This window comes from Hemicordylus capensis, chromosome 3 (assembly GCF_027244095.1).
Source record: "Hemicordylus capensis ecotype Gifberg chromosome 3, rHemCap1.1.pri, whole genome shotgun sequence".
Taxonomy (NCBI): domain Eukaryota; kingdom Metazoa; phylum Chordata; class Lepidosauria; order Squamata; family Cordylidae; genus Hemicordylus; species Hemicordylus capensis.
Window position 1 is genome coordinate 359,091,271 of NC_069659.1, and position 27,353 is coordinate 359,118,623.

Here is a 27,353-nt window from a genome sequence, read left to right on the forward strand (position 1 = left end):
TCTTAATCTCCTCTCAGCTTTTGAAATGTTTTTTTGTTTGTTTGTTTGCTGGGGGTTTTGCACAATGGTGTAAGAGGTTGCAAGAGGTGCAGCAATGCAATCTCATTTTCATTTGCTTTTTGCCAGTGGCTTAAACTTTTTTTTACTACACATTAATGTGTGTCAAACTAGTTGCTTTCTATTTAGTTCCTCAATTCCCTGCTTTGTATTTGCTTCCCCTGCAGGCGGCTTTGCGCAAAGCCACCAAGATTTATTTTTTAAAGACTTATTTGTGTCATCGCCTCCCACCCGCTCTGCGACCCCATTGGCTCAAAATGGGGCAGTAGGAGGGCACGGAGGACACTTCTCACAAACAATATGAACAGTCTCCGCTTGGAAACTACCTCATTATGGATGTCAATACAAATGGCCACAGCTTTACCACGAACTATGCAGACAACAGCTTCTAGGCTTTATTTACATTTTGAGTACGATCCTGACAAGCTGAAGCACTTCCAACCACTGCAGAGCTTGCAGTCTGGAAAACGCCACAGACAGACAGACAGACACGCAGACTATCAGGTGATCTCATAAGCCTACTGGAAAGTAGTCCAAAAAGGGGGGGACACTTTGCTAAGGTTTGCAGGTCTGAAGTCCACCCCATGACTGATTCACCATATGAGAAGGATGAGGCAGATGAACCACTTCCTGACAGCATTTTATGTGTGACAGATTCAGTGCCTTCTTCTCCACATTGTCAAGTTAAACCTCATGGCCATGAAGTGTGGATGCTGGCAGATTCTGGTTCTGCACTATAATTTCCCATCTGAATTACAAGAAGCTCCTTGATACATCAGATCTGCACCTGCAGCCTTCAGACATCCACCCATGGGGATACGGAGGTTCTCCTATTGCCGTACATAGATACTTCACTGCTGTCTGGAAGACAAAGGATGTACCATAGAGGGGAAAGTGTCACAAAAAGAAGTCTCAATATTGGGCTGGAAACATCAGAAAGATCTCTGGATAGTGTTGGGCCCAAATAGCATGGAACCCGTATTAAAGATGATGGAGCATCCATATGCTGATATGGTTGCTGATTTATCAGATGTTTTTGCTGATACTCCTGGCACTGCCATACATTTCAAATATAAAATTCAGATGAAGGCCAATGCAATACCTGCACAACACAAAGTGACCATCATACCCATAGCTTTGCACCAACCACTTAGAGAGGAGCTCTTAAGACTGCAGCATGCCAACATGCTCTGGGCTCCTTGGAGGAAGAGCGGGATATAAAATGTAAACAAACAAACAAATAAATAATAAACATCATAGAGCCTGGCAAGTCATCAGAACAGGTCTCTCTCATTGTTCTTGTGTGTGGAAATCAAATGGTACACTTCAAATGTGCATAGATGGAAGAGATGCAAACTCCAACTTGAAAGAGGCCTCCACGTTAACAATTTGGGACTTGTCTTTGGCCTGTCATCAAATTCCTCTGCTCAAAAGTTCTCACAAACACACAGCCTTCATAACTCCAGGGTGTGTTTTTTTTCCAGTTCAAAAGACTGCCCTTTGGATTAGCCTTTGAAGCTTTGGTGTTTCAAAGAATGATGCATGCAATTTTGGGGACTACAGATGGAATCACTTACTTTCAGGATGGCATTGTAGTGTATGGAAAACCACTGAGGAGCATGATGCTAAACTGACAGAAGTCTTAAGAAAACTCCAACAACACAGACTTGCTATCTCTGCAGAGATATGTCAGTTTTGCACACACTCAGTGACACTCAATATCTCAGAGTGGTGTAAATCCCAAAACAAACTTGGTGAAAGCTATTTGGGAAGCACCAGAACCACGCAAGAAGGATGCATTTAGATTATTTTTAGGACTCTGTATTACTCTACAAGAAAATGTGTTACATAATTTGTAAATGTGTTATATAATTTGCCTCAAAAGTTGCTCCATTGTGTTGTCTTCTTTTTTAAAAATGTAGCATTTAACTGGGATGCATCCTGCAAGCCTAGTTTTCAGACTATCAAACTGACAATTGCTGAAAGCCATGCTCTCTCATTTCTTTTGACACTAGCAGACACACTATTGTAACCACTGATGCTTCTGAATATGCTTTGAGTGCTCTTGACCCAGCAAAGGGACAGGGAAGTTACAGTTGCCTTTGCTTCCAGCGTGCTTACTGCATCAGAGAAGATGTACTCTGTCATTGAAAAAGAAGCTCTAGCATGTTTCTGGGCAGTGAGGACTTACTTGTGGGGCAGAAAATTCACTTTATGGTCAGACCATAAACCCGTCTGCATTATTTACTACTTGGGGATCAAGTTGAGCAATCCCAAGAACAGTGAAGTGGATCTTCAGACTCATGGACTTTTATTTCCAGGTGGAATATCCAGATATACAGAATACAACTGTAGATTGTTTGTCTCAAATTCCACCCCTAGGCCAAGAGAGGTCACAGAAGAAGAGGATGGAGTAGTGGTAATTGTGCAAATAGCTTCATCCACATCATGACTTCTGAGTGGAAAGCGGGCACTCAGTGCTGATCATACTCAACTTAAACTAATAAGTAATGGATGGCCACACAAAAACAAGATACCTGAACATCTTCAACTCTACATGCACATGGCGAATAAGCTGTCCCTTCTCAATGAACTGGTGCTGAGGACTGATTGTTTGGTGCCAAACTCCTTACAAGCAAAAGTGATCAAAATTGCCCATGAAGGTCACTTGGGGCATGAGCTTGACTAAAAGGCGAATCAGAGAAAGTTTATGGTGGCCAGGTATGGTCCACAAAGAGGCAATCAGGCAGTGTATGGCTTGTGCTCTATGTGACAAATCAAAAACTTCTACCACCCACTTGACTCCGGTAGAGTATCCCTGTGGTCCTTGGGATCATGGCTATATCCAGACTTGCTCTGGATATAATGGAGCCTTTTGACAACCAACCCACAAAACAAACATTTGTTATAGTGCTGGTGGATTACTATTCCAGATGGCCAGAAGTTTCATTTGCTGACAAAGTGATCCAATTCATGGCTGCAGTTTTTGCAAGAGAAGATCTCCCTAAAGAACTGGCGACTGACAATGGGACACAGTTTACCTCATTGACATAGGAATTTAGGAACATCGGAAGCTGCCGTATACCCTGGGTCCATCTAGTTCAGCATTGTCTACACAGACTGGCAGCGGCTTCTCCAAGGTTGCAGGCAGGAATCTCTCTCAGCCCTGTCTTGGAGCTGCTGCCTGGGAGGGAACTTGGAACCTTCTGCTCTTGCCAGAGCAGCTCCATCCCCTAAGTGGGGGAAGATCTACAATGCACTCACGTAGTCTCCTATTCAAATGCAAACCAGGATGAACCCTGCTTAGCAAAGGGGACAAGTCAGGCTTGCCACCACAAGACCAGCTCTCCTCCCACAAAGATGACTGTGCAGGCAACTATTATATAGGAAGATAGGAAGCTGCCATATACCAAGTCAGACCCTTGGTCCATCTAGCTCAGTATTGTCTACACAGACTGGTAGCAGCTTCTCCAAGGTTGAAGGCAGGAATCTCTCCTAGCTCTATCTGGAAGATGTCAGGGAGTAAACTTGGAACCCTGTGCATGCAAGCGTGCAGATGCTCTTCCCAGAGCAGCCTCTATATCTTACAGTGCTCACACATGTAGTCTGCCATTCAAGTGTAAACCAGGGCAGGCCCTGCTTAGCAAAGGGGACAATTCATGTTTGCTGCCACCTAATGGCACAGTGGGGAAGTAACTTGCCTAGAGAGCAAGAGGTTGCTGGTTCAAATCCCCGCTGGTATGTTCCCCAAACTATGGGAAACACCTATATGGGGCAGCAGCAATATAGGAAGATGCTGAAACGCATAGAATACTGGAGGGGTTTGGCCATCTCCTGTGCAGTATGAGATGATGCCTTTCGGCATCTTCCTATATTGCTGCTGCTCCATATAGGTGTTTCCCACAGGAAAATCACCTTTTGAACTGCTGAGAGGATGCAAAGCTAGTACCAAACTCCCCCAGTGGCAGCAACTGAGAGGCCATCTCACCCTGAGGATGCAGAGATGTGTGGCCAAGTAAGGGAGAAGCAACCCAAATGCAAACTGAATGTGGATCAGAAGCGGGGTGTAAAACACTGGACATTCCAGGTGGAGGACTTGGTCTGAATGCGGCTGCCTAATGAAGTGAGAAAAGGATGTTCTTGACATTCTGGACTAAAACCACCAAAATCTGAGGAGATCCTGCCATACCGGGAGAAATGGGAGCGCCTGGGACTTCCCCGCATCAGGCGTCCTGTGGGACAAGAGGGGAGGGAGTCTGGTCTCAAGAGAGGAGCTGGAGAGGGATGTGATCTTGCCCCCCGTTCTGACTTCACACAGAGGAGGCTGATGAAAATGATGAACAATCCTCTGTACCAGAAAAAACACCATGAACGGCTCCTGTGCCAGAGACCCCAAGAATGAGAAGACGTGTGTCCAACAGGAGACCACCGAAAAGACTTCAAGAGTTTGTCACTGAATTTTAAACCAATTCCATTCTGGTTGTTATAAAAGGGAGGGATGTGTTGTTTTCTATCTAATCATCTTTTATATTTTGTTAATTAGAAGTTGGTCCCCTGTGAAGAGTGTGAGCGGGGAGGTTAGAGTCAGAAAAAGAAAAGGGAGGGAAAGGGGGAAATTGAGTTGTTTCTGAATAAAGCTAAGTTAAACAAACACAAGTAAGCCACTTAATGGCGCAGCGGGCAGGGGGGAAATGACCTGACTAGCAAGCCAGAGGTTGCCGGTTTGAATCCCCGCTGGTATCGGGCAGCAGCGACATAGGAAGGTGCTGAAAGTTATCATCATTTCATACTGTGCGGGAGGCGGCAATGGTCAACCCCTCCTGTATTCTCTGGCTCTGTGGTCGCCAGGAGTCGACACCGACTCGACAGCATACGTCACCTTTAAACAAACATAAGGTTGTGTTGTGTTTACAAAGGAAGCAGCTATAAACCACCTTCCCTGGCCACAAGCCTGTCCTTGCCAAAGGCAGGGGAAGCCGCCCTCCGCAGCCCGCCCAGGGTGCCCCCTGCCCCCCCCCTCTCCCAGCACCAAAGCTCTTCAGCTCAGCCCTCGCTCAGTCAGACTCAAACAGCCCAGGGACTGGAGCAACTCCTTCTACACCAGCTTTAATAGGCATGCCGGCCCCCTGAAGACTCCGCTCAGAAGCCCAGAGGGTGGGCGGCCACAGCACCGCCGTTCTTCACCAGGGCGTCCGAGATCAGCTTCATGCTGGCAAAGGATTCCTCCCCCTTGGAGGACGTGGCTTCCCGCAGAGAAGTGCGCACACGCTGGGAGGCCTGCAAGAGACGGACACACTGGGGGGGGGCCCTCCTTCGTCAGCCCCCCACCCATGCAGGCGTGGGAGCCCTCAGCCCTTGCAGGGACAGACCATCACCAAGGGAGGGACACGCGCCCTGCTTTGGCCTTGACGTCCCCCACCCCCACCCTGCCGCTGGCAGGAGGAACGTGAAGGGAACCTGTGGAACTCCTCCCCACGGGGGTTCCCAGGGATCTGCCAAGCACCCTTGCGGGCTCCTCCTTAGGCCCGGTACAGGAGTTGCTGCAGGCTCCCAGGCCTAGCACCATTTGACTCTCTGCAAGAGACCCCCCTGAGCTGGGGACAGGACAGAGCTCTCTTCGGGGAGAGCAGGAGAGCCCCCTCGGGAAGGACCCTGGTCTCCTGGAGCCCCCCCCCCCCCGCCAGCCCGGGCGAGCCAAGGCTGGGCCTTGCAGCTGGCACAGTGCCCTCCCAGGCCAAGCTGGGCAGTGTCCTGTAGGGTCCAGCCAGGCCGGGGGACTGGGCGGCGAATGGGCCCTGCTCTTGGCAGGCCAGGGTGCATCCAGGGTCAGCCAAGGTGCATCCAGGGCCCCCAGTCTGCTGCCTCTGCCAGGTGCAGCTAATTGCCCATAATTGCAGCTAATTGGAGGGCAGGGAGAGGCCGACACGCCTGATCACCTCCAGGAAGCTCTTCTTGCCCCCGGCTGGGGAGGAGGAAGAGATCAGCAGGAAGTGAGTGTGTGTGGGGGGGGGCACACTAAGGGGGGGGGGGCAATGAGGAGGAAGAGAGAGGGCCAGCTGGGAGGACCAAGCCAGCAGCAGAGTAGGCAGCGGGAAGGGGACACCCAGGCAGGAGGCGGCCCTGGCCAAGCAGAGGCCGGGAGACGGGCAGCCTACCTCACGGCACCACGTCTGGCACAGGAGCTTCTCGTGCTGCGCTGTGGGTTGCCCCAGAGACAGAGTGCGGCTGGCCCTGGAAGAGCAAGGAGGCAGAGGCAGGCTGCAGCCCCTCAGGGGATGGGCTGGCTTCGCAAGCAGCTGTGCCCCCATTCCACGGCCCGCCGCCGGAGACACCTTCCACCGGCAAGGCTGCCCTGGGGGAGAGCTGCACTCAGGGGGGGGGTGCCAAACAAGCCGGCCGCGGTGCCCCAGCAAGGGTGGAGAACTGGTCTGGTGGGAGCAAGCAGGACTTGTCCCTCTGGCTAAGCAGGGTCTGCCCTGGTTTGCGCCTGAAAGGGAGACTGCCTGTGTGAGAGCAGCTGCAGGCTTGCATGCAGAAGGTCCCCAGTTCCCTCCCTGGCAGCAGCATCTCCAAGACAGGGCCGAGAGAGACTCCTGCCTGCAACCTTGGAGAAGCCGCTGCCAGTCTGGGTAGACAATCCTGAGCTAGATGGACCCAGGGTCTGACTCAGTAGAAGGCAGATTCCTATGTTCCACCTTTGCTACGGTATGGAACGAGTGTCAGGGCTGATATCCTCCTGCACAGCTGAAAAAGAGGCCCCCAAAGCAGCTTTAAAAAGTTACATGGTACATAGTGATGAGCGTGTTCAAATCTACTAACATGCATTATTTTGGAAGCTCTAAAACAACCCTGTATGGTAGACTAGATTATCGTCCCCATATTGCAGAGGCCGAGAGAGAGTCTGGCTTTCCCAAGACTACTGCCTGAGAATTCGTGGTCAAGGTGCCCTTTGAGTGAGGAGACGTCCTCCTGGGTCACGGCTTAGTTTCTGGGGCCATCTGGATGGCAATTAATTCCAACATGAACACCAATTGCATCGGGAGATTTCACAGGACAGCCAAATGATGTTTAAACACGTTGCATAATTTCTTGTGCAATCTGCTGACTATCCCTGGAAAACCTGTTCCTTTTTCAAGTTAGAATAAAAGTAATAATTAAAGCAGGTGAGTTTTTCATGGATTGCCAGCAGATAGCTCTATACATCACACAACATGTCCTGTGGCAATTTGTGTTTATGTTGGGATATATTGCCACTTAGTTAGACCCTCTTTGCTGCCCCGCCACACCAACTCATGTAGCGTTTTACAGACGTCGTGCCTGTATACTTAAGGGGAGGTCTCCAAACTGCATTCCGCCATCATGAAGCTCCGTCATCTGCTCAAACTGCCTGAAATCTGGGAGGAAGCACAGGAGCAAGTGCCACCAGCTACGCAATTTTCATGCAGATCTACTGAGAAAAGATCAAGGTACAGAAGTTTGGGAAATGATCTTGAAGAAGCTGATTTCCCTTGCTGGTGATCTATATTCGGCTGAGAACCACCTACTTTTCTTTTCTCCTCTCTTGCCCCTTTTATTGTGTTCAGAAACTCAGGCCCACAGTAGAACATGGGCTTACATAGGAACATAGGAAGCTGCCCTATACTGAGTCAGACCCTTGGTCTATCTAGCTCAGTATTGTCTACACAGACTGGCAGCAGCGGCTTCTCCCAGGTTGCGGGCAGGAATCTCTCTCAGCCCTCTCTTGGAGATGCTGCCAGGGAGGGAACTTGGAACCTAGAGGCTCTTCCCAGAGCGCTAGCTCCATCCCCGGAGGTGCATATCTTAGAGTGCTCACACTTCTAGTCTCCCATTCATATGCAACCAGGGTTAGGACAAGTCATGCTTGCTACTACCACAAGACCAGCTCTTCTCTCATTGGCTTCTGTTCTGACAAAAATCTGCCGTGTATTTCCCATGAGCCTTTGCAGTCCCCATAACAGCAGGGTAAGCAACAGGGGCACATGTCAATCCTCAAAAGAGGTGGCTGCGGCCTCCCCACCCCCCACCCTCAGCTGCATGACCAACCGCGCCACCGTAGCAAGCTTAGCTGGGTGTCCAGCTTGACCCACCGCGTCCAGGGCAGAGCCGGCTGCTTTCCTCAGCCTCTTTGGTGGCCTGACTGCCCTTTGCACGTTCACTCCATGCAAAGGGAGGGGAGGGGAGGAATGGAAAAAGCTTCTATCAAATCTTTGGAGGGCGGGAGTAGCAGAAAGATTGCCAGCGACACCAGAAATAAGGCCACCGCTTCTTCCCTTACCCCTTTGATTCAGCTAGACCTAGAGACAATGGCCCTGTACCCGACAACCCCAGGTCCTGAAACCCATGTTTTTCAAAGATGCTTATGTGAATCAGGGGGTTCACAATGCATCTTTAGGACCTGAGTCTGCTCTTGCTTCTAAAACATAAAGATTAGAGAAGGACATGAAAGAGGTTATGATTATAAATGTGAGATAAAGTAACCAAAGCAGACCACAAGTTTCCTATTAAGAGGGGACTGGAATGCTGATGTGTTCCACCAAGTTGTGGCTTTGTGTAGTCCTGCAGGGGCGTCACTATAACAGGGCCAGGGGAGACGGTTGTCTGGGGGCCCACTCTCTTGGGGGCGGGGCAGAGGCAAGTCACATGACTGACTCCCCCAGCCGTGCACCCGCCCGGGCTTCCTGCAGTTGTATTCATCCTCCGAAATTGATGTGAGTGTTAAGACTTGGAGCTACCAGGACAGCACGTCTTTCTCTAGGACCATTCAATGACTTGCATCGCCCACAATTTACAAAACCTTTTAAAAAATAATTTAGGATGATGTTCTATTGTGGCACATACGAGATATAGATATAGATATATAAAACTATGTTTTTTGTTATCACTATTCAGCCTCATTTAAGATTTCTTTACTTCATGAGCTGAGCTTCAGTGGGGCAGGGGACATTTTAAAATCTCGTCTCTGGGCCCACTCTAACCTTGCTACGCCCCTGTAGCCATGAGAAATTTTAGGCTAGAAAAGGTGGGCATTTTGATGGAGAGACTGAGGTTGCCTTTGGCCTTCACTTGACTCTTTCCGGACAGCACGTACAATGGTCCTTGGAACAAACTTCCATGAAGTGCCCTCAGTCACCAATGCTGTGTTGAGGTCTTGGACTCTGTCCATGCTATAAGGCCGGACAGATGCTGTATTAGCAAATCTAACCGGCTCTATTTCAACGCACTAGGAGCTCTCTAAGTCAACTACGATTTCTCTCGAGTTCTTGTCTTTAAATCTTTGTCATGACAATTCCCTTGTGAGCACAATCCCACAGTGTGCCGCAATTTCTCAACTGGAGCCTTGCAGGGGCGGAGCCACCATTAGGCGGACGGGTTCAAAGAACCCTGGCTGCCGCCAACCAGGGGCTGCGCCTCACAGCCGTCAGACACGGGGGGGGGCGCTTGGCCCCGTTTGGGAATGAACTCAGCCAACGTTGCCGCCGCAGCGGGGCCCATCTCCCTCCCGCATGGAGCCCTGCGGCCCCTTTGGGAGGGCGATGGGTCTGCGCTGTGTGGGCAGCACAGCCGGAAGGGTTCCCCCCCCTTTCAAGGCAGGGAGAGTTGCTCCAGCCTGCGCGGCCCAACACCGCACGGGCCCATCTGCCTTCCGAGTGGGGCCGCGTGTCCCCTCTGGGAGGAAGACCACACCCCCTCGTCTGATGTCAGGCGTGTGGGCGGGGCCAGGGGCGGTCTCCAGCCTCGCTCCCCCTCCGCACCTGGAGCACAAGAGTTTCCTGACACAGCTGACAGCTCCTTGACATACTGGAGGGTGAGAGGACACTGGCCAGAGGCAAACCGCGAGGAGGTCCCTGTTCCAATGGCCCAGCACACAACGGTGTCTCTCTGTGTGTGTATACACACACCACAACCAGCCACAATAAATTGTGGCTCGGGATGCTGGGAGTTGTAGTCCACAGTCAGCTGGAGGGCCAGGTCTGCCCACCCCAGGCTAGGCCTTTGGTCAATGCAGCCCTTGGTGCCTGTCCTTCTGGGCTACGAGTAAACGCCGGCCTCTTTGCCCACGGGCCTGACGCTGGGAGGAGGCGTTGCTGACTGGGCGTTATCGGCACTGCATCTGGCACCACCCCTCTGGACCCAGGTTCTGTCTTCTGAATAGCTCGTCTGTTTCCCTTCTGGGAGAGGAAACGACAAAACGGACTTTCGGTATGGAATAGGGACTGTTGTGGATTGTTTGGTGAACAGCATGGCAGGTCTGTGTGATAAGGCACAGCACAGTGCCCATGTGAAGGCTGATGCTATGGCAGTACATGCAAGCAGGAAGCAACTTTATCCTGTGCGTGTCGTGTCTGCAAGTTGATTTATTTATTTCTTATTTACTATTATTTATTTGATTTATATACCGCCCTTCCAAAATGGCTCAGGGCGGTTTACAATTAAAACAAACTTATAAAACAATGAAAAGCTAAAACAAATTAAAACAATAAAACAACAACTAACAATTTAAAAACATTTTAAAACAAAAATTAAACATTGTCCCCAGACCCCAGCTCAAGAAAACACGTAGACTTAGTATGGAAGAAAAGGGCCACAACTTTGTTAACTATTACACAAGGCATGGCAGACTGGAACACCAGGTGATTAATCACCCTTAGAGAACAGTGCGGGCCAATAGAAGCAGGTCAGAACTCTGAAATCCTACCCAGAGCCCTACTGGGCGACACACCCTGGCTCGGGAATGGGCAGGTACACTCGACCCAATTCCTTCAAAGCCGACCCCCCCCCCTTCTGTAAGAGAGGATCTGGATACTTCTAGGCATTCGTCCACCCCGGACCGCACAGCCCAAAGGTTGGAGAAGTCCTGAAGCAGGGTTCATGGCAATCATTTTCCCCGTGCCGCACAGGCTGCAAAGGAGCGATTAACCAATCACCCCTTTTAAATATCCAAGGGTGCTCACCGATGTTCTAACCCTCAAATTACCACCCCGCCCGCACTGTTCCTGCCATTGTGGCTGACCTAACTCTAACTACGCACCCAGGACACAGAACGGAGTAGGTGGGAAAAAACCCAACACTGGCCAGTGTGTTGGGAGCAAAAAATTCCTACTCGGCCCCTTCAGGCGGCCAGTCGCTAGACCCACTCTGTACCGGGGGGGAGGGAGGGGAGAGCTGCTTCTCCTGTGATTGCCTGGTCCCAACTGAAGAGAGAATGGAGAATGGAGAATGGGGCGGGGATTGGTCAATCCTGGCCAAAACCTCGCCCCTTGACCAAAAGGGTCAAACGAAACCCTTCCTGGTCTTCGTGCAGGACAGGCTGGGACAAACTCCCTCCCATCTGCACAAGGCCGGAGGGGGGTGGGTGTTAAGTAATTAAAAACCCTAAATCAAATTAAAAATTAAAAATTAAAAAAAATTTTTAAAGCCCTGGAAGGCCAGGCCAAACAAATATGTTTTAAGGGCCCTCCTGAAGGCCAACAGAGAACTCGAATTACGGATTTCCACAGAGAGCACATTCCACAGCTCCGGAGCAGCCATAGAGAAGGCCCGCCTCCGAGTCGCCACCAGACGAGCCGGTGGCAACTGGAGACGAACCGCCTCAGATGACCTTAATGTGCGGTGGGAATCGTGCAGAAGAAGGCGCTCTCCAAGGTAACTTGGACCTAAGCCGTTCAGGGCTTTAAAGGTAATCACCAGCACTTTGTATTTTGCCCGGAAACATATCGGCAGCCAGTGTAATTGTTTCAAAATAGGCGTAATATGGTCTCTCCGGGTTACCCCAGAGACCAATCTGGCTGCCGCATTCTGAACTAATTGAAGTTTCTGAACTACGTACAAAGGCAGCCCCACATAGAGCGCATTGCAATAGTCAAGCCGGGAGGTTACCAGCTGGTGCACCACTGTTTTGAGGTCATCCTCCTCAAGGAATGGACGCAGCTGTCGAATCAGCCGAAGCTGATAGAAAGCACTCCTGGCCATGGCCTCCACCTGAGACCAGGGTGAGGCCTGGGTCCAGGAGTACTCCCAAGCTGCGCACCTGCTCCTTCCGGGGGAGTGTAACCCCATCCAGCACAGGGAGATCTAACTCACTCCTCAGATTCTGAGCCCCCACAATGAGCACCTCCGTCTTGCTTGGATTCAGCTTCAATTTGTTCTCCCTCATCCAGCCCATTACTGCCTGTAGGCAGGCATTTAAAGAGTGAGTGCCATTTCCTGAAGATGAAAAGGAGAAGTAGATTTGGGTGTCATCAGCATACTGATAACACCCAGCACCAAATCTCCTGATGACTTCACCCAGCGGTTTCATGTAGATATTGAAAAGCATTGGGGACAGAATGGAGCCCTGAGGGACTCCATATAACAGCTCCTGCTTTGAGGAGCGACTGTCACCAAGCTCCACCATCTAGGATCTACCCGAGAGATAGGAACGGAACCACCGCAAAGCGGTGCCCCCTATTCCCAACCCCTCCAGGTGACCCAGAAGGATACCATGGTCGATGGTATTGAACGCCACCGAGAGATCCAAGAGAGATCCAACAGAGTCACACTCCCCCTGTCAATTCCCCGGTAAAGGTCATCCATCAGGCCAACCAAGGCTGACTCAACCCCATAGCCCGTTCTAAAGCCAGTTTGGAATGGGTCTAGATAATCAGATTCCTCCAAAACCGCCTGGAGCTGGTTAGCCACCACCCTCTCAATTACCTTGCCCAGCCAGGGGAGATTGGAGATTGGCCTATAACTATCCATCGCTGAGGGATCCAGGGTAGGCTTCTTAAGAAGAGGTCTAACTATTGCCTCCTTCAAACAAGGAGGCACCCTCCCCTCCCCCAGAGAAGCATTTATGATACTAACTAGGCCATCTCCAACAATCTCTCCACTAGATCGAAGCAGCCAGGTCGGGCAAGGATCCAGAGAACAAGTGGTAGGCCGCACCGCCCCAAGCAGTCTGTCCACGTCATCAAGAGTCACAGATTGAAACCGATCCATCCTAACACTGCAAGAGGGATTGCTGGATACCTCCCTCACGGACCCTGCAGAAATAGTGGAGTCCAAGTCGGCCCGAATACAGGAGATTTTATCCGCAAAGAACCCACTAAAGGCATCACAGCAGAGTGTCTCCGGGAACTGATTTGAGGCAGAAGGAGCAGAAATTATACTCCTCACCACCCGGGATAACTCTGCCGTACGTGAACCCGCAGACGCAATTTGCGCCGACCAAAAATTTTTTTTTGCCACCTGCACCGCCATTGCATAGGTCTTCAAATGGGTTCTATGCTGCATCCTGTCAGATTCGAGCCGAGTTCTCCTCCACCTGCGTTCCAGTCGCCTACCAAGCCGCTTCATCCCACGCAACTCCTCCGTATACCAGGGGGCCATCTTAGAAGCAGGCCTGGAGGGACGCTTAGGAGCAATCATATCTACTGCCCTGGTGAGTTCTCGATTCCAGGTTCCCACCAGGGCATCAACAGAATCACCGGCCACACCAACATCGAACCCCTCCAAGGCCTTTTGGAAACCCGCTGGGTCCAGCAGCCTTTTTGGACGGACCATCCTAATAGGTCCGTCACCCCTGCAGGGGTGGATTGTGTCCGCGATACCAACCTTAACCGGGGAGTGATCCGTCCATGACAATGGGGTAACCAACGGATTCCCCACCCACGGAACACCCCGCTGATCCGAACAGAAGACCAAATCCAGTGTGTGGCCGGCAACATGAGTTGGTTCAAAAATTAATTGGGATAGGCCCATAGTTGTCATGGCCACTATGAACTCCTGAGCAACACCAGACAAGCCAGCCCCAAAGTGGATATTGAAGTCCCCCAGCACCAAAAGCCTGGGAGACTCCATCACCAACTCCGCGACCAGCTCCGTCAGCTCAGTTAGGGAGTCAGTTGGGCAGCGGAGTGAACGGTACACCAACAGAATCCCCAATCTATCCCTAGTTCCCAGCCTCAAAAATACACACTCAATATAGGTCAACTGTCTCACAGGGGCCCTGGTAAGGGAGATAGTATTTTTATGGACCACAGCCACTCCACACACACCCCGCCCACTTCCCCTAACCTGCTCCACAACAGAGTAACCTGGAGGGAGAAGCTGAGCCCACACTGGGCCACTCGCTTCTCATTCAGCAGAGCTGTTCCGGATTGTTTGGGGTTGAACTCAAGCCCCTTCTGTTTCAAATCTGTTTCCAGAAACAATGTCTCACTGTGACAAATTCAATGAGTTCTTTGCAGAAAAAATCTTTCGCATTCCAGCTGACCTGGACTCCAGTATTTCTTCAGGGCCAGTTAGGGGGATATCCAACAATCCCTCTTGCAAGATTTGATTGGATCAGTTTCAGTTTGTGACTCCTGAGGATGTGGACAAGTTGCTTGGAGCCTACCACCTGTTCTCTGGACCCTTGCCCAACATGGCTGATGATTTCATCTTGCAGGGAGGTTGTTGAAGCTGGCTGGTTGATATCATTAATACCTCACTGAGGGAGGGCAGGGTGCCATCTTGTTTGAAGGAGGCGGTGGTGAGGCCCCTTTTTAAGAAGGCCACTTTGGATCCCCTGGTGATGGATAATTATAGGCCAGTCTCCAACCTCCCAGAGTTGGGTAAGATGATTGATAGGGTGGTGGCTGATCTGCTCCAAGCAGTCTTGGAGGAAGCCGCTTACACTCATTTCAAACTGGCTTTCGAGCAGCTACAGGGCTGAGTCGGCCTGATCGATGACCTTCAACCAGGGAATTGACAGTGTAACTGAGGGTTCTTTTGGATCTCTCAGTGGCTTTTGATACCATCGACCATCGCATCATTCTGGATCTCCTGAGGGATTTGGGGATAGGAGGCACTGAGTTCATTCACACAAGTGAAAACTGTGTTCTATCCAGGCTTGGGAACTCTGTGTGCTTCCAATTTCTGGTTGTGTGGGTGCAAACTCCTAGGTAGGAAGAGGGAGAAGTGATTGTGCGGAAGCAAGGTAGGAGGAAAAGCTACCCAGGTTCCGATCCTGGATGTCAGCGCACTGTGGCATGCCAGCTGGAGTCAGGCTGTGGGCCTTCTGGCGGGTATCACAGTGGCCAGGCTTCTTGGCACACTGTGAGTGCCACTCACAGTCATTGTGTGGGTCACTTCTGGCAGGTGTGCTGCAAGTTGTTTACTCCTGGGTCTACAGCAGAGGTGTGCACAAAACCAGTCTGCCCAGTTCAGTTCGAGTCCAGACTGGACCGGGCATGTTAGGTTTTGTGCCCCTGAGCTAGAACCCTGGCTCGGCTCAAGTTCGAGTGGGTTTGGGGTTCGAATAGTTTTTTTAAAAAATGTTTAAACTCACCGGTGGCCTCTGGGGGTGCTGCCTTGGGGGGTCTGTGTCTCTGAAGGTTCCCCCTCCCCCCTGCCGGCCTCCCCCGGCTCTTCTTTGGGCCATTTAGGCCCATTTTCGGACCCAGGCATGCAAATAGCCTGTGTGCATGTGTGGCAGCCTTCAAAATGGCTGCTGCGAGCTGGGAGAGGGCCCCAAAGGCCCCAAAATGGGCCTAAACAGCCCAAAGAAAATTGCAGGGAGGGGAAACCTTCAGAGACACCCCCCCACTCATCCGCAGCCCCCGGAGGCCACTGGTGAGTTTTTAAAAAGTTTTTTTTAACTATTCAACCCCTGAACCGGCTCCGAGCCAACCTGGCGATGATGGTTTGATGGTGAACTGGCTCGACCTTAGGCTATAGGTTATCAGTGGTCTGAATTCTTCTGACCAATGATTATTAAGACAAACAAGGGGATGAAATCGAGGAGGTAATGCCAAAAACAGGATATAAGACAGGAGGGGCAACCACAGAGAGATGAGACAGGCAAGAGAGAAAGTGTGAAGACAGATAGCTTTTGACAGCCAAATTTCTGATTGATGCCAAGAACACGGTGCCTGAACCCTGAATTTGTCTCTTCCTGCTATCTGCTGAAGGTTGCCAAGATTTGGGTGAGAATAAACGCTGTTAATTCTTAATCACTTGTCTGTGTGTTTTCATGGGTCTTGGAGGAGCAGAACAAGCCAAGCAAAAGGCAAAGGGCCAAGACTTCTCTGAATGCTCTTTTCCCCTTTGAGAAGAGGAGGGAATTCTGACGTTCGCGTCTCTCACATCCAATCTTCAGTGCTGGGTGGGAGCCCAGAATCAGCAAGGCAGCTGCCCCTCCGCATAAATTATGGCTCTTAATCCTGGTCTGGCCACGGCTTTTTCTGTGCTCTTTTCCTCCCCTTTGCAGCCTGTTTGTTATGGGGTGGGGGAGGCGGGCGGAACTCCCTCTAATTGTGTGTTTGATATTCTGCACCTGGCCAAACTGCCTGATTGGTGTGAGTGAGAGACACACCCATCGGACTTTTGATCTCCTGGCCTTTATTGGGGGGGGGGGGCTGCAGCCAGAGGCAGAGGTGCTGGTGCAGGCTGCCTACAGGCAGCCGCCAAAGGGGACTGGCCTTCGGGGGTGGGCCTGAGGTCTGGGGCCAACTTATGGCTTTGGGCCACTGGAAGGAAGACTTCATTGTTGCCTAGAACTTACTTAGTCCTGGTGGTACAGGTATGAGGCTTGGGTGGTATCGAGATGCGGAGGTGGGAGGGAGATGACCCTGAAGCAGCTATACCAGTGGTGGTGGTGGTGGTGGTGGGGAATTGATGAAGACATGGCATTGGTAGGCCAGCAGGCTGTTATAGGGGAAGGGAATGCAGAAATGTAATGGCGGTTTCCCCTTCCAGCAGGCCTACCACCTCTTCGATTCTGAAGAGCAAAGCCACCCACCCGCAGAACCTCACCTTATTACTCTGTAATGCCAGGTCGGTTCAAAATAAATCTGTGGTAGTCCATGACTTGATGATGGATGAAGGAGCTGACCTGGTATGTATTACGGAGACCTGGTTGGGAGAGCCTAGTGGTCCGGTTTGGTCCCAGACTCTTCCAGAGGGTTTCTCCGTGGCAGAGCAGCTGAGAGGATGTGGTCTATAAGAATACAATCTCCCTTACCAGGATTCCTGTCAGGGATTTGGCCTATACTGAATGTTTTTACCTAAGCCTAGGGACCAGGGATAGACTGGGACTTCTGCTGGTGTACCAATCACCCCACTGCCCAGTGGAGTCCCTAACTGAGCTAACGGTCCTGGCTGCTGAGTTGGCACTGGAGTCACCCAGGTTGTTGGGGGGGGGGAGGGGACTTTAATGTTCATTTTGGGACTGGGTTGTCAGGGGCAGCTCAAGAGTTCATAGCAACTATGACGACTGTGGGCCTATCCCAGTTGGTCTCTGGTCCATGATGCTGGTCACATGCTTGATCTGGTCTTTTGCTCTGATCAGGGTGATGTTCCATGGGTGGGGACCCCTGTCATCTCCCCACTGTCATGGATGGATCACCATCTGGTTAAGGTAGAACTTACAGCCACGACCCACCTCTGCAGGGGTGAAGGACCTATTAGATGGGTCCGCCCAAGGAGGTTATTGGATCCAGTAGGATTCCAAGAAGCCTTGGAAGGGTTTAGGAATGGCTCTGCTAATGATTCTGTCGATGCTCAAGTACAAAGATGGAATAATGAACTTACTAGAGCAGTAGACACAATAGCTCCTAAGCATCCTCTCCGACTTGCCAAAGACAACCCCATGGTATTTGGATGAGTTACGGGAGCTGAAGCAGCGAGGTAGATGATTAGAGCGCAAGTGGAGGAAGACGCAGCACAAGTCTGATCGGGCACAACACAGAGCACCTTTGAAGACCTGTGCTCTGGCAGTACAGGCAGCAAAGAAGGAGTTCTTTTCTGCCCGCATTGCTTCCGCAAATTCATGCCCAGCTGAGTTGTCTAGGGTTGTGAGGGGGCGAGTATGTACCCCTCCCCCTTGAATTTAAACTTGGAACAATCAGTCACTCACTGTGACATTTTGAATAACTTTTTTGTGGATAAAACCTCTCAGATTTGGGCCGAGCTGGATTCCACAGTTACTACAGAGTCTGTTGTGGAGGTGTCCAGCAACTCCTCTCATGGGGTTAGATTGGATCATTTTCAGTTTGTAACTCCTGAGGAAGTGGACAAACTGCTTCAGACTGTACTTCCTACGACCTGTTCTCTTGACCCTTGCCCAACTTGGCTTATCTCATCTGATAATCATATTATCAGAGAGGGTCTGGTAAATATTATAAATGCTTCTCTGAGGGAGGGCAGGATGCCTCCTTGTCTTGAGGCTATTATTAGATTACTTTTGAAGAAAACTACACTGGATCCCTCGAGTTAGCTAATTTCAGACCTGTTTTTAATTTTCCATGGTTGGGCAAGGTGGTTGAGCGGGTGGTGGCCTCTCAGCGCCAGGCAGTTTTGGATGATGCAGATTATCTAGACCAATTTCAAACTGGCTTTTGTGTGGGCTATGGGATTGAGACTGCTTTGGTCGGCCTGATGGATGATCTCCAACTGGCTATCGACAGAGAGAGTGTTACTCCGCTGATCCTCTTGGATCTCTCTGCGGCTTTCACCCAGTACCCAGAATGTTGGGGGGCAATATGCTAAATCATTGTAAACCGCTTAGAGAGCTTCCAGCTATAGAGCGGTATATAAATGTAAGTGCTATTGCTAAGTGCTATTTCAGCAACATAGACCATGGTATCCTTCTGGATCACCTGAGGGAGGTGGGATTGGGTGGCACTGTTTTACAGTGGTTCCGCTCCTACCTCTCTGGCAGACTTCAGATGGTGTCGCTTGTTCTGCTAAGGAAGAACTGAAGTGTGGAGTTCCACAAGGCTCCATACTGTCTCCAATGCTCTTTAACATCTACATGAAACTGCTAGGAGAGATTAGGTGGTTTGGTGCTGGGTGTTCTCAATTTGCTGATGTCACCCAGATCTACTTCTCCATGCTGACCTCATTAGGAAATAGCATATCTTCCCTAAATGCCTGCCTGGAGGCAATAATGGGCTGGATGAAGGATAACAAACTGAAACGGAATCCAAATAAGACGGAGGTACTGACTGGAGGGGGGGGCAGGACCAGAGAGATTGTTTAGATCTGCCTGTTCTGGATGGGGTTACACTCCCCCTGAAAGATCAGGTATGTGGCTTGGGTGTGCTCCTGGACCCAAAGCTCTAGCTCCGCTTCTGTTCAACTTCTACATCAATGCTATGGTGAGCTGCCTGAACAACTCTGATTTCCACCCTCCCAAGTTGGCTGAAAGATCCATCTCCATCCTACTCTATGCTGATGATGCCGCAATCCTCTTGAGGAACCCTATAGGCCTCAGAAGGGCGCTGGCAGCTTTGTCACGGTATTGCAAAGATGAACAACTTGGAATAAACTACCAAAAAACTAAGATCATGGCCTTCACCAGAAGACCAAAGATCCACCACTGGAGTATTGATGGCCACAGAATTGAACAGGTCACCTGTTTTACATATCTGGGGGTGATACCCCAGGCCTCTGGCGCAAGAAAGGCCCACGGTGAACACGTTGCCCTAGCGGCACAGAGGAACTCCACTACCATCTTGAGGGTCCTTCGAACTAGAGGTGGCCAATATGTACTGGCAGCACTCAGACTATTTGAAGCCAAGCCACTGGCACAATTACTCTATGTGCCCACCCAGGACCCCCCTCTAACTTTAGTCGGCTCTTTGCCCACAGGGCCTCGCCCCATTAATACTGCAGGACAAGGCGAAAACAGCCATCAAGCAGAGGATCCTGGATACGGAACGCCAGGTGGCTCTAAGTATGGTTCCTGGAGATCAGGCCTCGGACAGTTCTAGGTTCATGGTAGCCCCCCCCCTACATATTTGGCCCATCTGGAAATATCAAGTCACAGAAGGGTGTCCACCTTCGCCCACTGCCCGGCCCTTCCATCCACTGTTTTGGAAGGGAACTACAGGAAGGTCCCATTTATGGAAAGGCTTTGCCCCTGTGCCTCTGGGAAACCACTGGACAGGTACTCCTCTCTTGCCTGTTTTCTAAAGAGAGCCGGGAGAAGCTCCTTCCTCCTCTACTTTGCAACTACCCCGGCCATTCCAGTCAGGTCTCCAGTCAGACGCTGCTGCTCTCCGATGAAAAGCAAACCTCCACATACCATGTTGCTAGGTTCTGTGCGGCAGCGTGAAAGATCCGTCGGAACCTGACTGCCAGCCCATAACCCCAGGTTTAACTACTGACCAATTTATTCCAACCTGTTTTTAAAATACTTTTACTATATTACTTGCTTTTAACTTATAGTTATATATGTACTTATATATTTAACTATGTTTTACCTCCTTTTTACTAGTCATCCCATTAGCCATTAGACATCCCATTAGAGTGGTATCTCCCTATAGACCTATTTTCTATATAGATTGCACTAAATTGCTTATATCAATTAGTTGTCTTATCAGTTTTATTTGTCTTATCAGTTGTCTTCCCTTATTTTTTAGCTATCCCACTTAAATAAACAAAATGGCGGGGGGGGGGGGCTTGAGAACCAGGCCTGGGAACCTCTTGGGCACGAGCAGGACTGCAACGTCCCTCCTCCTCCCGAATCCGACCGCCCTCCTAGAAGAGCCCTGCAGGAGCTGGAGCCCCCAGCCGCAGCCCCCCCCCCCCGGCAGGGTCCCAGCAGGGGCTTGAGGCCCTTTGTGGAGAGGCTTGGAGTTGCCGCTGTGGGTGTGGCCGGCTCCCAGTCCGCATGGGGGGCAGACTCACCCCCCCCACGGCAGCTGCCCAGCGGCCCCCGGGCCTGCAACAGGACCCCCCCTCCCCCTCCCCTCCTACCTGGAGAGAGTCACAGTCATGGCGTAGATGTCAATGGCGGAGTCAGCCACACGCTTCAGGTGGAACTGCTTGTCTACAGGGCAAAACAAGGAGGTGGGGGGTCAGCTGTGCCGCCACCTGTGGGTCTGGGGCAGCCCAGAGACTCCGGTCCTCCATCCAGCCCTGCCATTTATGTATGCAAATAAATACATGGCAAATTACACATGCAGGGCGAGCGTTTGCACTCCGGGGCACTTTGGCAGAGATCACCGTGTCGTAGTCCCTGTAAGCGGGGCCAGAGGATTGGGCCAGGACTGAGGAGATCCACTTCAAGCCCTCGCTCAGCCACTGAGCTCACTGGATGATACACGGGCCCGTCAGTCTAACCTACCTCACAGGGTTGTTGTGTTGATGGGGGGGGCAGCATGCACGCCACCCTTGGAAGAAGGGCACGTGAAGCATAATGAAGAGCCCTTTCCCATCTCCAGCTCAGCAGTAGAGGCAGCTCCCTAAAACAGCCTATGGGGAGGGGCTACCTCATCGGGGCATCTGTGGCTGGGGCTTGGCTGCTGCCAAAGACACCCCCCCATCACTGGCCATCAGTTGTGGGGTTCCCTAGCTTGCCTGCCAAATGGAGCACACACACGCATGGGATCAGTGACCCACATCTCCCAGGAGCGGCACATACATAGGGAAACAACAACAACAACAACAACCAGTAGCCAAAGATTGGTGGGACCATAAAATTGAAAAAGTTGAAGAAAATGAAGATGCAAAAGTATTATGGGACTTGCGACTACAAAAAGACAAACATCTGCCACACAATACACCAGATATAACTGTAGTCGAGAAGAAAGAAAAACAAGTCAAAATAATCGACATAGCAATACCAGGGGATAGCAGAACAGAAGAAAAAGAAATAGAAAAAAATCACCAAATACAAAGATCTACGGATTGAAATTGAAAGGCTGTGGCAGAAGAAGACCCAAATCATCCCAGTGGTCATTGGCGCCCTGGGTGCAGTCCCAAAAGCCCTTGAAGAGCACCTCAACACCATCGGGGCCACAGAAATCACCATCAGCCAATTACAAAAAGCAGCTTTACTGGGAACAGCCTATATTCTGCGACGATATCTATAACAACTGACAATAAAATTCAGCCATCCCAGGTCCTTGGGAAGGACTCGATGTCTGGATAAATCAAACCAGTCAATAACACCTGTCTGTCTGTGTACACAAGAAATAATAATATAACCGCAACAATTTTGTTAGGTGACCCATAACAATTTGGGCAGTTCACAACAGAACAGCAATAGAATAAAATATACAATGAAAACCAAACAATTTTTTTTACAAAAAATACAAAAACATTTCAAAACTTGTTTTCCAAACCTATTTTAAAAGGCCCAAGTGAACAGAAAGGCCTCCCAAGTGACAATGCCAGGCGGGCCTGACTGGGGAGGCTCTTCCCTGCACAGGGAGCCGTTTCGGGGAGGGAGGAGGTGGAGGCGCCTGGACCCCAAGGAGTTCCCTGTCTAAAAGGAGACACAGCTGCCGCCGCCGCCGCTGCCGCAATCATCACTGGAAGGCGCCTTGGCTGGGCAGGGAGGCCGCTGATCTCCCCCCTCCCCGTTGATCTCCCCCTGCCCAACAAGGGGACCACTACTTGGCCCAGTGCGCACAAGGGGAGCGTGTGGCAGGATGGTGGCCCCCACCCCACCAGGCGCACTCTCCCTCTCACACACACAACACACACACAGAGCGAGCCTCTGGCCTCCTCCTTCACAGCCCCAATACTGAAGACAATGAAGTGCCTAAGTGATAGGAAGAAGTATTGTGATGCCAGTAGGAAGAAGAGCATCGCTCTGAGATGGGCCTGCCCTAGAAGGGGCCCCACGGGTGATGGGGCCATGGACAAAATGCGGAGACTGGCAGCACTCAAGCCCCGTCTGCCCAGCTTCTCCAGCCCTCCTCACTTCCTCCTCCTCCTCACTGGCCAGGCCACTTGCTATGGGGGGGGCAAGAGGCCGAGGCTGCAAACCCCCAGCTGGGCTGGCCGCTGGACTTCAGGAAGTGGGGGAGGAGGGGCAGGGTGAGGGGCAGGCTGGAGGAGGCAGAGGCCCTCCCAGGGGAGCCAGGGATGGGCGAGGGGGGGCCCTCCAGCACCTGGGCTCAGCCAGCCCCCCAAGCAGGAGCAGGGCAGCTGCAGAGTCTCCCAGCAGCCGGCTGGGGTGGGGGGCGCGTGGGGGGGGCTTGTCTGGGGCACTAGCCACAGGAAGCTGGTCCTGCCGGGCAAGAGGATGGCGCCCTTGAAGCCACACTGTCTTTGGAGGGAGAGAGGCCACGTCTGAGGGGAGGTTGCTGTCAGAGGCATGGCCTGGGGCAGAGGGGCCCAGGCTTCGCTGGGGGCACAGTACCTGCCACTGCAGAGCCGTGGGTCAGCAGCAGGGTCTCGATGGCTTCACCAAACAGATCTATGGCTTTGGTGACCTTGGTGGGGAAAGAAGAGGGGAAGAGTCCAACCTGGCACCCCTCTGCATGTCCCCCCTCCCAGCATGACACCCCCATTCCACCACCACCCCGGGGTCCATGTGGCCCCTCCCTCCCTCCTCCTCCCTCCCTCCCTCCTCATCAGGGGCAGCTCTTTCCGTGTTTGTGGTCCATATCTGTGGCTGGAGTGTCCGTTCCAAAGCGAGGCTGCCCACGGGGTGGCATCCCAGCCCACCTTGAACTTCGGGACCAAATCCCCTTCAGCAGAAACTGGTGAGAAAGACTCCTTCATGGGCAAGACCCCCACCCCCCACCGGACATGACACCGCCGGACATGAGAGTATTTCAAGAGGAGTGGCTGTGTTGGACCTCTAGGAAGATCAGCTGCCTGCAGGAGGGTTCGGATGATTCTTTGGGGTAGACCCACATAGCTGGCAATGCAGCAAGCTTTCGGACGACACAGAATGCTTTCCCACTTCAAGCAAAAGCCCCCCTGCTTCTCAAGAGCCTGCTTTGCTGCCAGGACCCAGCGGCAGTCCCAGGAACCTCCCAACCCCCTTCCAACCCTGCCTCCCCTCCCTCTTGCCTCTCACCAGAGCAGCGCTTTCCTCCAGTTCTGGGTGAACCATTCCCTGCAGAGTCAGGCCCGTGGGAATCCCGACTTTGCTGCAGGAGAGAGGGAGGGAGATCTGCTGGCTGGGAGGAGGGGGAGGCCCACCCCAGAGCCCGGCTCAAGGGCGCCACCCGGAGCAGCACCCGGGACGGGTCGGAGGCTCTGTGGTGCCCCTGAAGGTCCTCTTGCCTGCCTCATCTCCCTGCTTCTGTCCTTCAGAGGACCCAGTCAGGCAGGTGCCGCCCAACCAGCCGCTTCCCACATGAGGAGGAACAGGCCAGCCCAGACACTGCATCACCAACAGTCAAGGACTGGAATGCAATGAAGAGACTTGTTGGGTACCTAAAGGGTACTGCACACTTTAAGCTCAAGCTGCCAGCTAACAGTCAACCAAAACTAGAAGCATATGTAGATGCAGACTGGGGTGGAGACCTAACAGAAAGGAAATCCACCAGCGGTCACATAATTTTCTATGGAGATGGAGCCATAAGCTGGTCAAGCACGAAGCAAGATATAACAGCATCATCAACCACTGAAGCGGAATATGTATCAGCTGCACAGGGCAGTCACAAGATAAAATGGCTGTGTCAACTACTGAAGGACCTAGGTGCAGATGTACCACAGCCCATACCAGTGTATGAGGACAACCAAAGCTGCATTCCACTCTCTCCAAACAAGAAGATGTAAAGAGGAGTACCAGACATATTGATGTGAAGTACCATGTAGTGAGAAGTCTGCAGAAGGATGGACTAATCAAGCTCATCTACTGCCCGACAAATGAAATGCTTGCAGACTTACTCACTAAGCCACTACCAAGACCCTGCTTTGAAAAGCTGAGAGAGAAAATGAATCTTGTGAACTGAGTCACGAGACATCGAGAGGGGGGGTTGGAAGTTAAAGGACTTTGCGCTGTCTCTTGTCTCAGACAGTGGAGGACAGACTAGTAAGTCAGAGGGCTAGAGGGTCAAGACATTGGTCACCCCTTCTCCACTGCTCTGATGCTATCCCTTTGATGTGTAGATTACTAATCTCAGGGGATTCAATTTACTTCCTTCTCTCTTTCTTCTCTACCTGTCCCTCTACCTTGCAACATGGCAAGTTCCTCTCCCTGCACCAAATGTGCAGAGAGGATGCAGAATCCATCTGCATCCAGCTAGACAGATAGATTAGAGATCCTGACTCCTCACTTTCCTATCTAGAATGGAGTTCCTTAATAAATGCCTTTTATACTGATTTGAAACTATGAATTGGCTCCAAGTTACTTTACTCTCAGCACATACGCATGCCTAACTAATCTACTGCTGTGTTGTGCCTCTGTGCACTCTGCTATCATGAGAAAGGGATTCTCTCACCACAGAGAATTCCCAACAATAGGAGCCATGGAGGAGGAGCTCCTGTCCTCAGTCTGGACAGGCCAGGGGCCACCGAGGTCACTCTCTCACGGAGGAGCCCAGCAGCCCTGGAGAAGCGGGGCGCCTCCTCCCCCTTCAGTCCCCGCCAGTCGCTGGGCGCCAGCCGAAGAAAGAGTCCGTCCGCCGCCACTGGGGGCCCCTCCGGCCTGGTGAGCCGCGGTGGGAGTCCAACGGCTGGACGAGGCCAAGCTCGGGCCTGAGGGTCCGTCCTGGCTCTCCTTGCTGCCCCCCTTCCCTCCGCCTGACTTTGGCCTGCAGCTCTTCCTGTTGCAGGAAGGCTCACACTCTTGGAGAGGGCGGCTTTGGGGAGGGGCTGGCTGGCTGGCAGCAGAGTCCTTGCCAAACTCGCCCTCCCGGGCTGATGACACGCGGGGTGTGCCGGGGGGGGGGGGCTGCATGCCATGGTCCTGCCCACCGGCCTTTAGCAGCGACCGTTGGTCTGGAGCGGGGCCTTGACGGTTCTGCCTGGGCTGTCTCAGGACATCGAAGCCGGGCTGTTTGAGGGGCTTTGGGAGCCACGTGGAGCCTGTGTCCAAAGCGGGGCCGTGGCTCCCGAGCCGGCTTCAAATGGGGCAGCAGCCAACCTTGGAGGAGTGGCGGGCTCCTCAAGCAGGACCAGAGCCCTTTGCCCCAGGGAAATGCAAGCCCCCCCCCCCCCGCGCCCCCGTCACAAGGGCAACCCCCTTGACCTCTCTGCCCAGACATATGGGTCACCAAAGAGCAGCCGGCCCCAGGGAAGTGCTCAGCCCCGGCCTCTTCTTGCCAGTGGGCCTCCCCCGCCCCCCCCCCCCGCCGCCGCCCTCCCCGGGTGCCACTCACCGCATCGCTCTCCGCCCCACTTCCTTGCAGAGGGCTTCCGGGCCCAAGCGCAGCTTCTGCAGACCCTGGAGCTCCTTCTCGGCATGCTGAGGAGGGGGGTGAGGGGGGGCTCAAGGAGGGTCTCTGCGCTGGGCCCCCACAGCGGGCGCCACGCCTTGCTCAGCCTCCCCTCCCTCCACAGCCTCTGGGGTGGGACTGGGCAAGGCAGAGGCAGGCCAGGGCAGGGGGCTGGGGAGGGAGGGGGTGGGGGCCTGGGGAGCGAGGCTGGCGGCATCCTCTGCCACCGGCTGGGCCTCGCACTCTCTCTCAGCCTCGGCCTGCCAGCGGGACAAAGGAGGCTGCCTACCTCCTAGGGCTGTTGTGAGAGCAAAGACTGCAAAGGACACGGGGGCATCTTGCAAACTTACTGGCAACATGATGACCCCCCCCCCCCGGTGGCATCTGGCCCGGCTCCTGCCTTCCTCCCCTGGGGGAGGGGGCTCTGACTGCCTCTGGCCCCTGCTTGGGAGGGTGGCACATGGTGCAGGCTGTGCAAAGGAGGCCATGGTGGGGGCCTCCGAGAGCAGCACCTGTGCTGGACCTTGGGGTGGGTGGGTGGGGAGGAGGGTGTACAGATTTCAGGGAGCCCCCCCCAAAAGAAAATGCCATGTCAGCCAGGCTGGGAGAGGAAGCAGAGCCAGCAGCTGCCCAGAGGTGGTGCCCACCCAGCGGCCCGTCCCACCCCCAGGGCCCCCGGTGCAGAGTGGGGGAGCTACCTCGATGCCCGTCAGTGCCACGTACAAGCGGAGGATGTCGTTGGTGCCCTCGAAAATGCGGAAGACCCTCAAGTCACGCAGGACTCGCTCCACTCCTGTGTCCTGCCCAGACACGCCCCCCCCCAAGAATACTGATGGGCTTTTGCCTAGATTGGGCTGGGGGGAGCAAGGCCCCACAGCAGCCCTGGCACTGCCACCGTCTGCTCCCGGATCGAGGTGGTGGTGGTGGTGGGGGGCACTTACCTTCATGTAGCCCATCGCGCCCAGGACCTGGATGACCTCATCTGTCACACTCCAGGCGGCCTCCTGCAGGCACAGAGAGGCCCCCCCCCCGCCGCCCCCCAGGGCAAGGTTAGCTCAGCCACAACCAGCAGGCCCAGCGGAGCCGTCCAGGCAAGGGAAGCAGCTTGCCCCACCCAGCTGCCCCCATGTCTGTTCCGGAACGATGACATGGGGACACAGCCCACCCCATAAACACATTTCT

The 27,353-nt window shown here is 52.6% G+C and overlaps 2 protein-coding genes across 4 annotated transcripts in view; one reads left to right on the forward strand and one right to left on the reverse strand.

Moving 5' to 3' along the window:
• Nucleotides 1-27,353, forward strand: part of LOC128349411 (D-beta-hydroxybutyrate dehydrogenase, mitochondrial-like) — a 196,840-nt gene that overhangs the window by 108,099 nt on the left and 61,388 nt on the right. The window lies entirely within an intron of this gene.
• LOC128349410 (very long-chain specific acyl-CoA dehydrogenase, mitochondrial-like) overlaps nt 5,148-27,353 on the reverse strand; it is a 35,054-nt gene continuing 12,848 nt past the window's right edge. For all 3 annotated transcript variants that reach the window (XM_053305625.1, XM_053305624.1, XM_053305623.1), the window contains 8 exons: nt 27,113-27,175; nt 26,870-26,971; nt 26,115-26,200; nt 23,864-23,936; nt 23,198-23,270; nt 20,803-20,875; nt 6,213-6,288; nt 5,148-5,334 (listed from right to left, as the gene is read on the reverse strand). In XM_053305625.1, the coding sequence (XP_053161600.1) occupies nt 5,197-5,334; nt 6,213-6,288; nt 20,803-20,875; nt 23,198-23,270; nt 23,864-23,936; nt 26,115-26,200; nt 26,870-26,971; nt 27,113-27,175 (684 nt within the window). In that variant the 3' untranslated portion in view covers nt 5,148-5,196. The remainder of the gene's footprint in view (nt 5,335-6,212; nt 6,289-20,802; nt 20,876-23,197; nt 23,271-23,863; nt 23,937-26,114; nt 26,201-26,869; nt 26,972-27,112; nt 27,176-27,353) is intronic.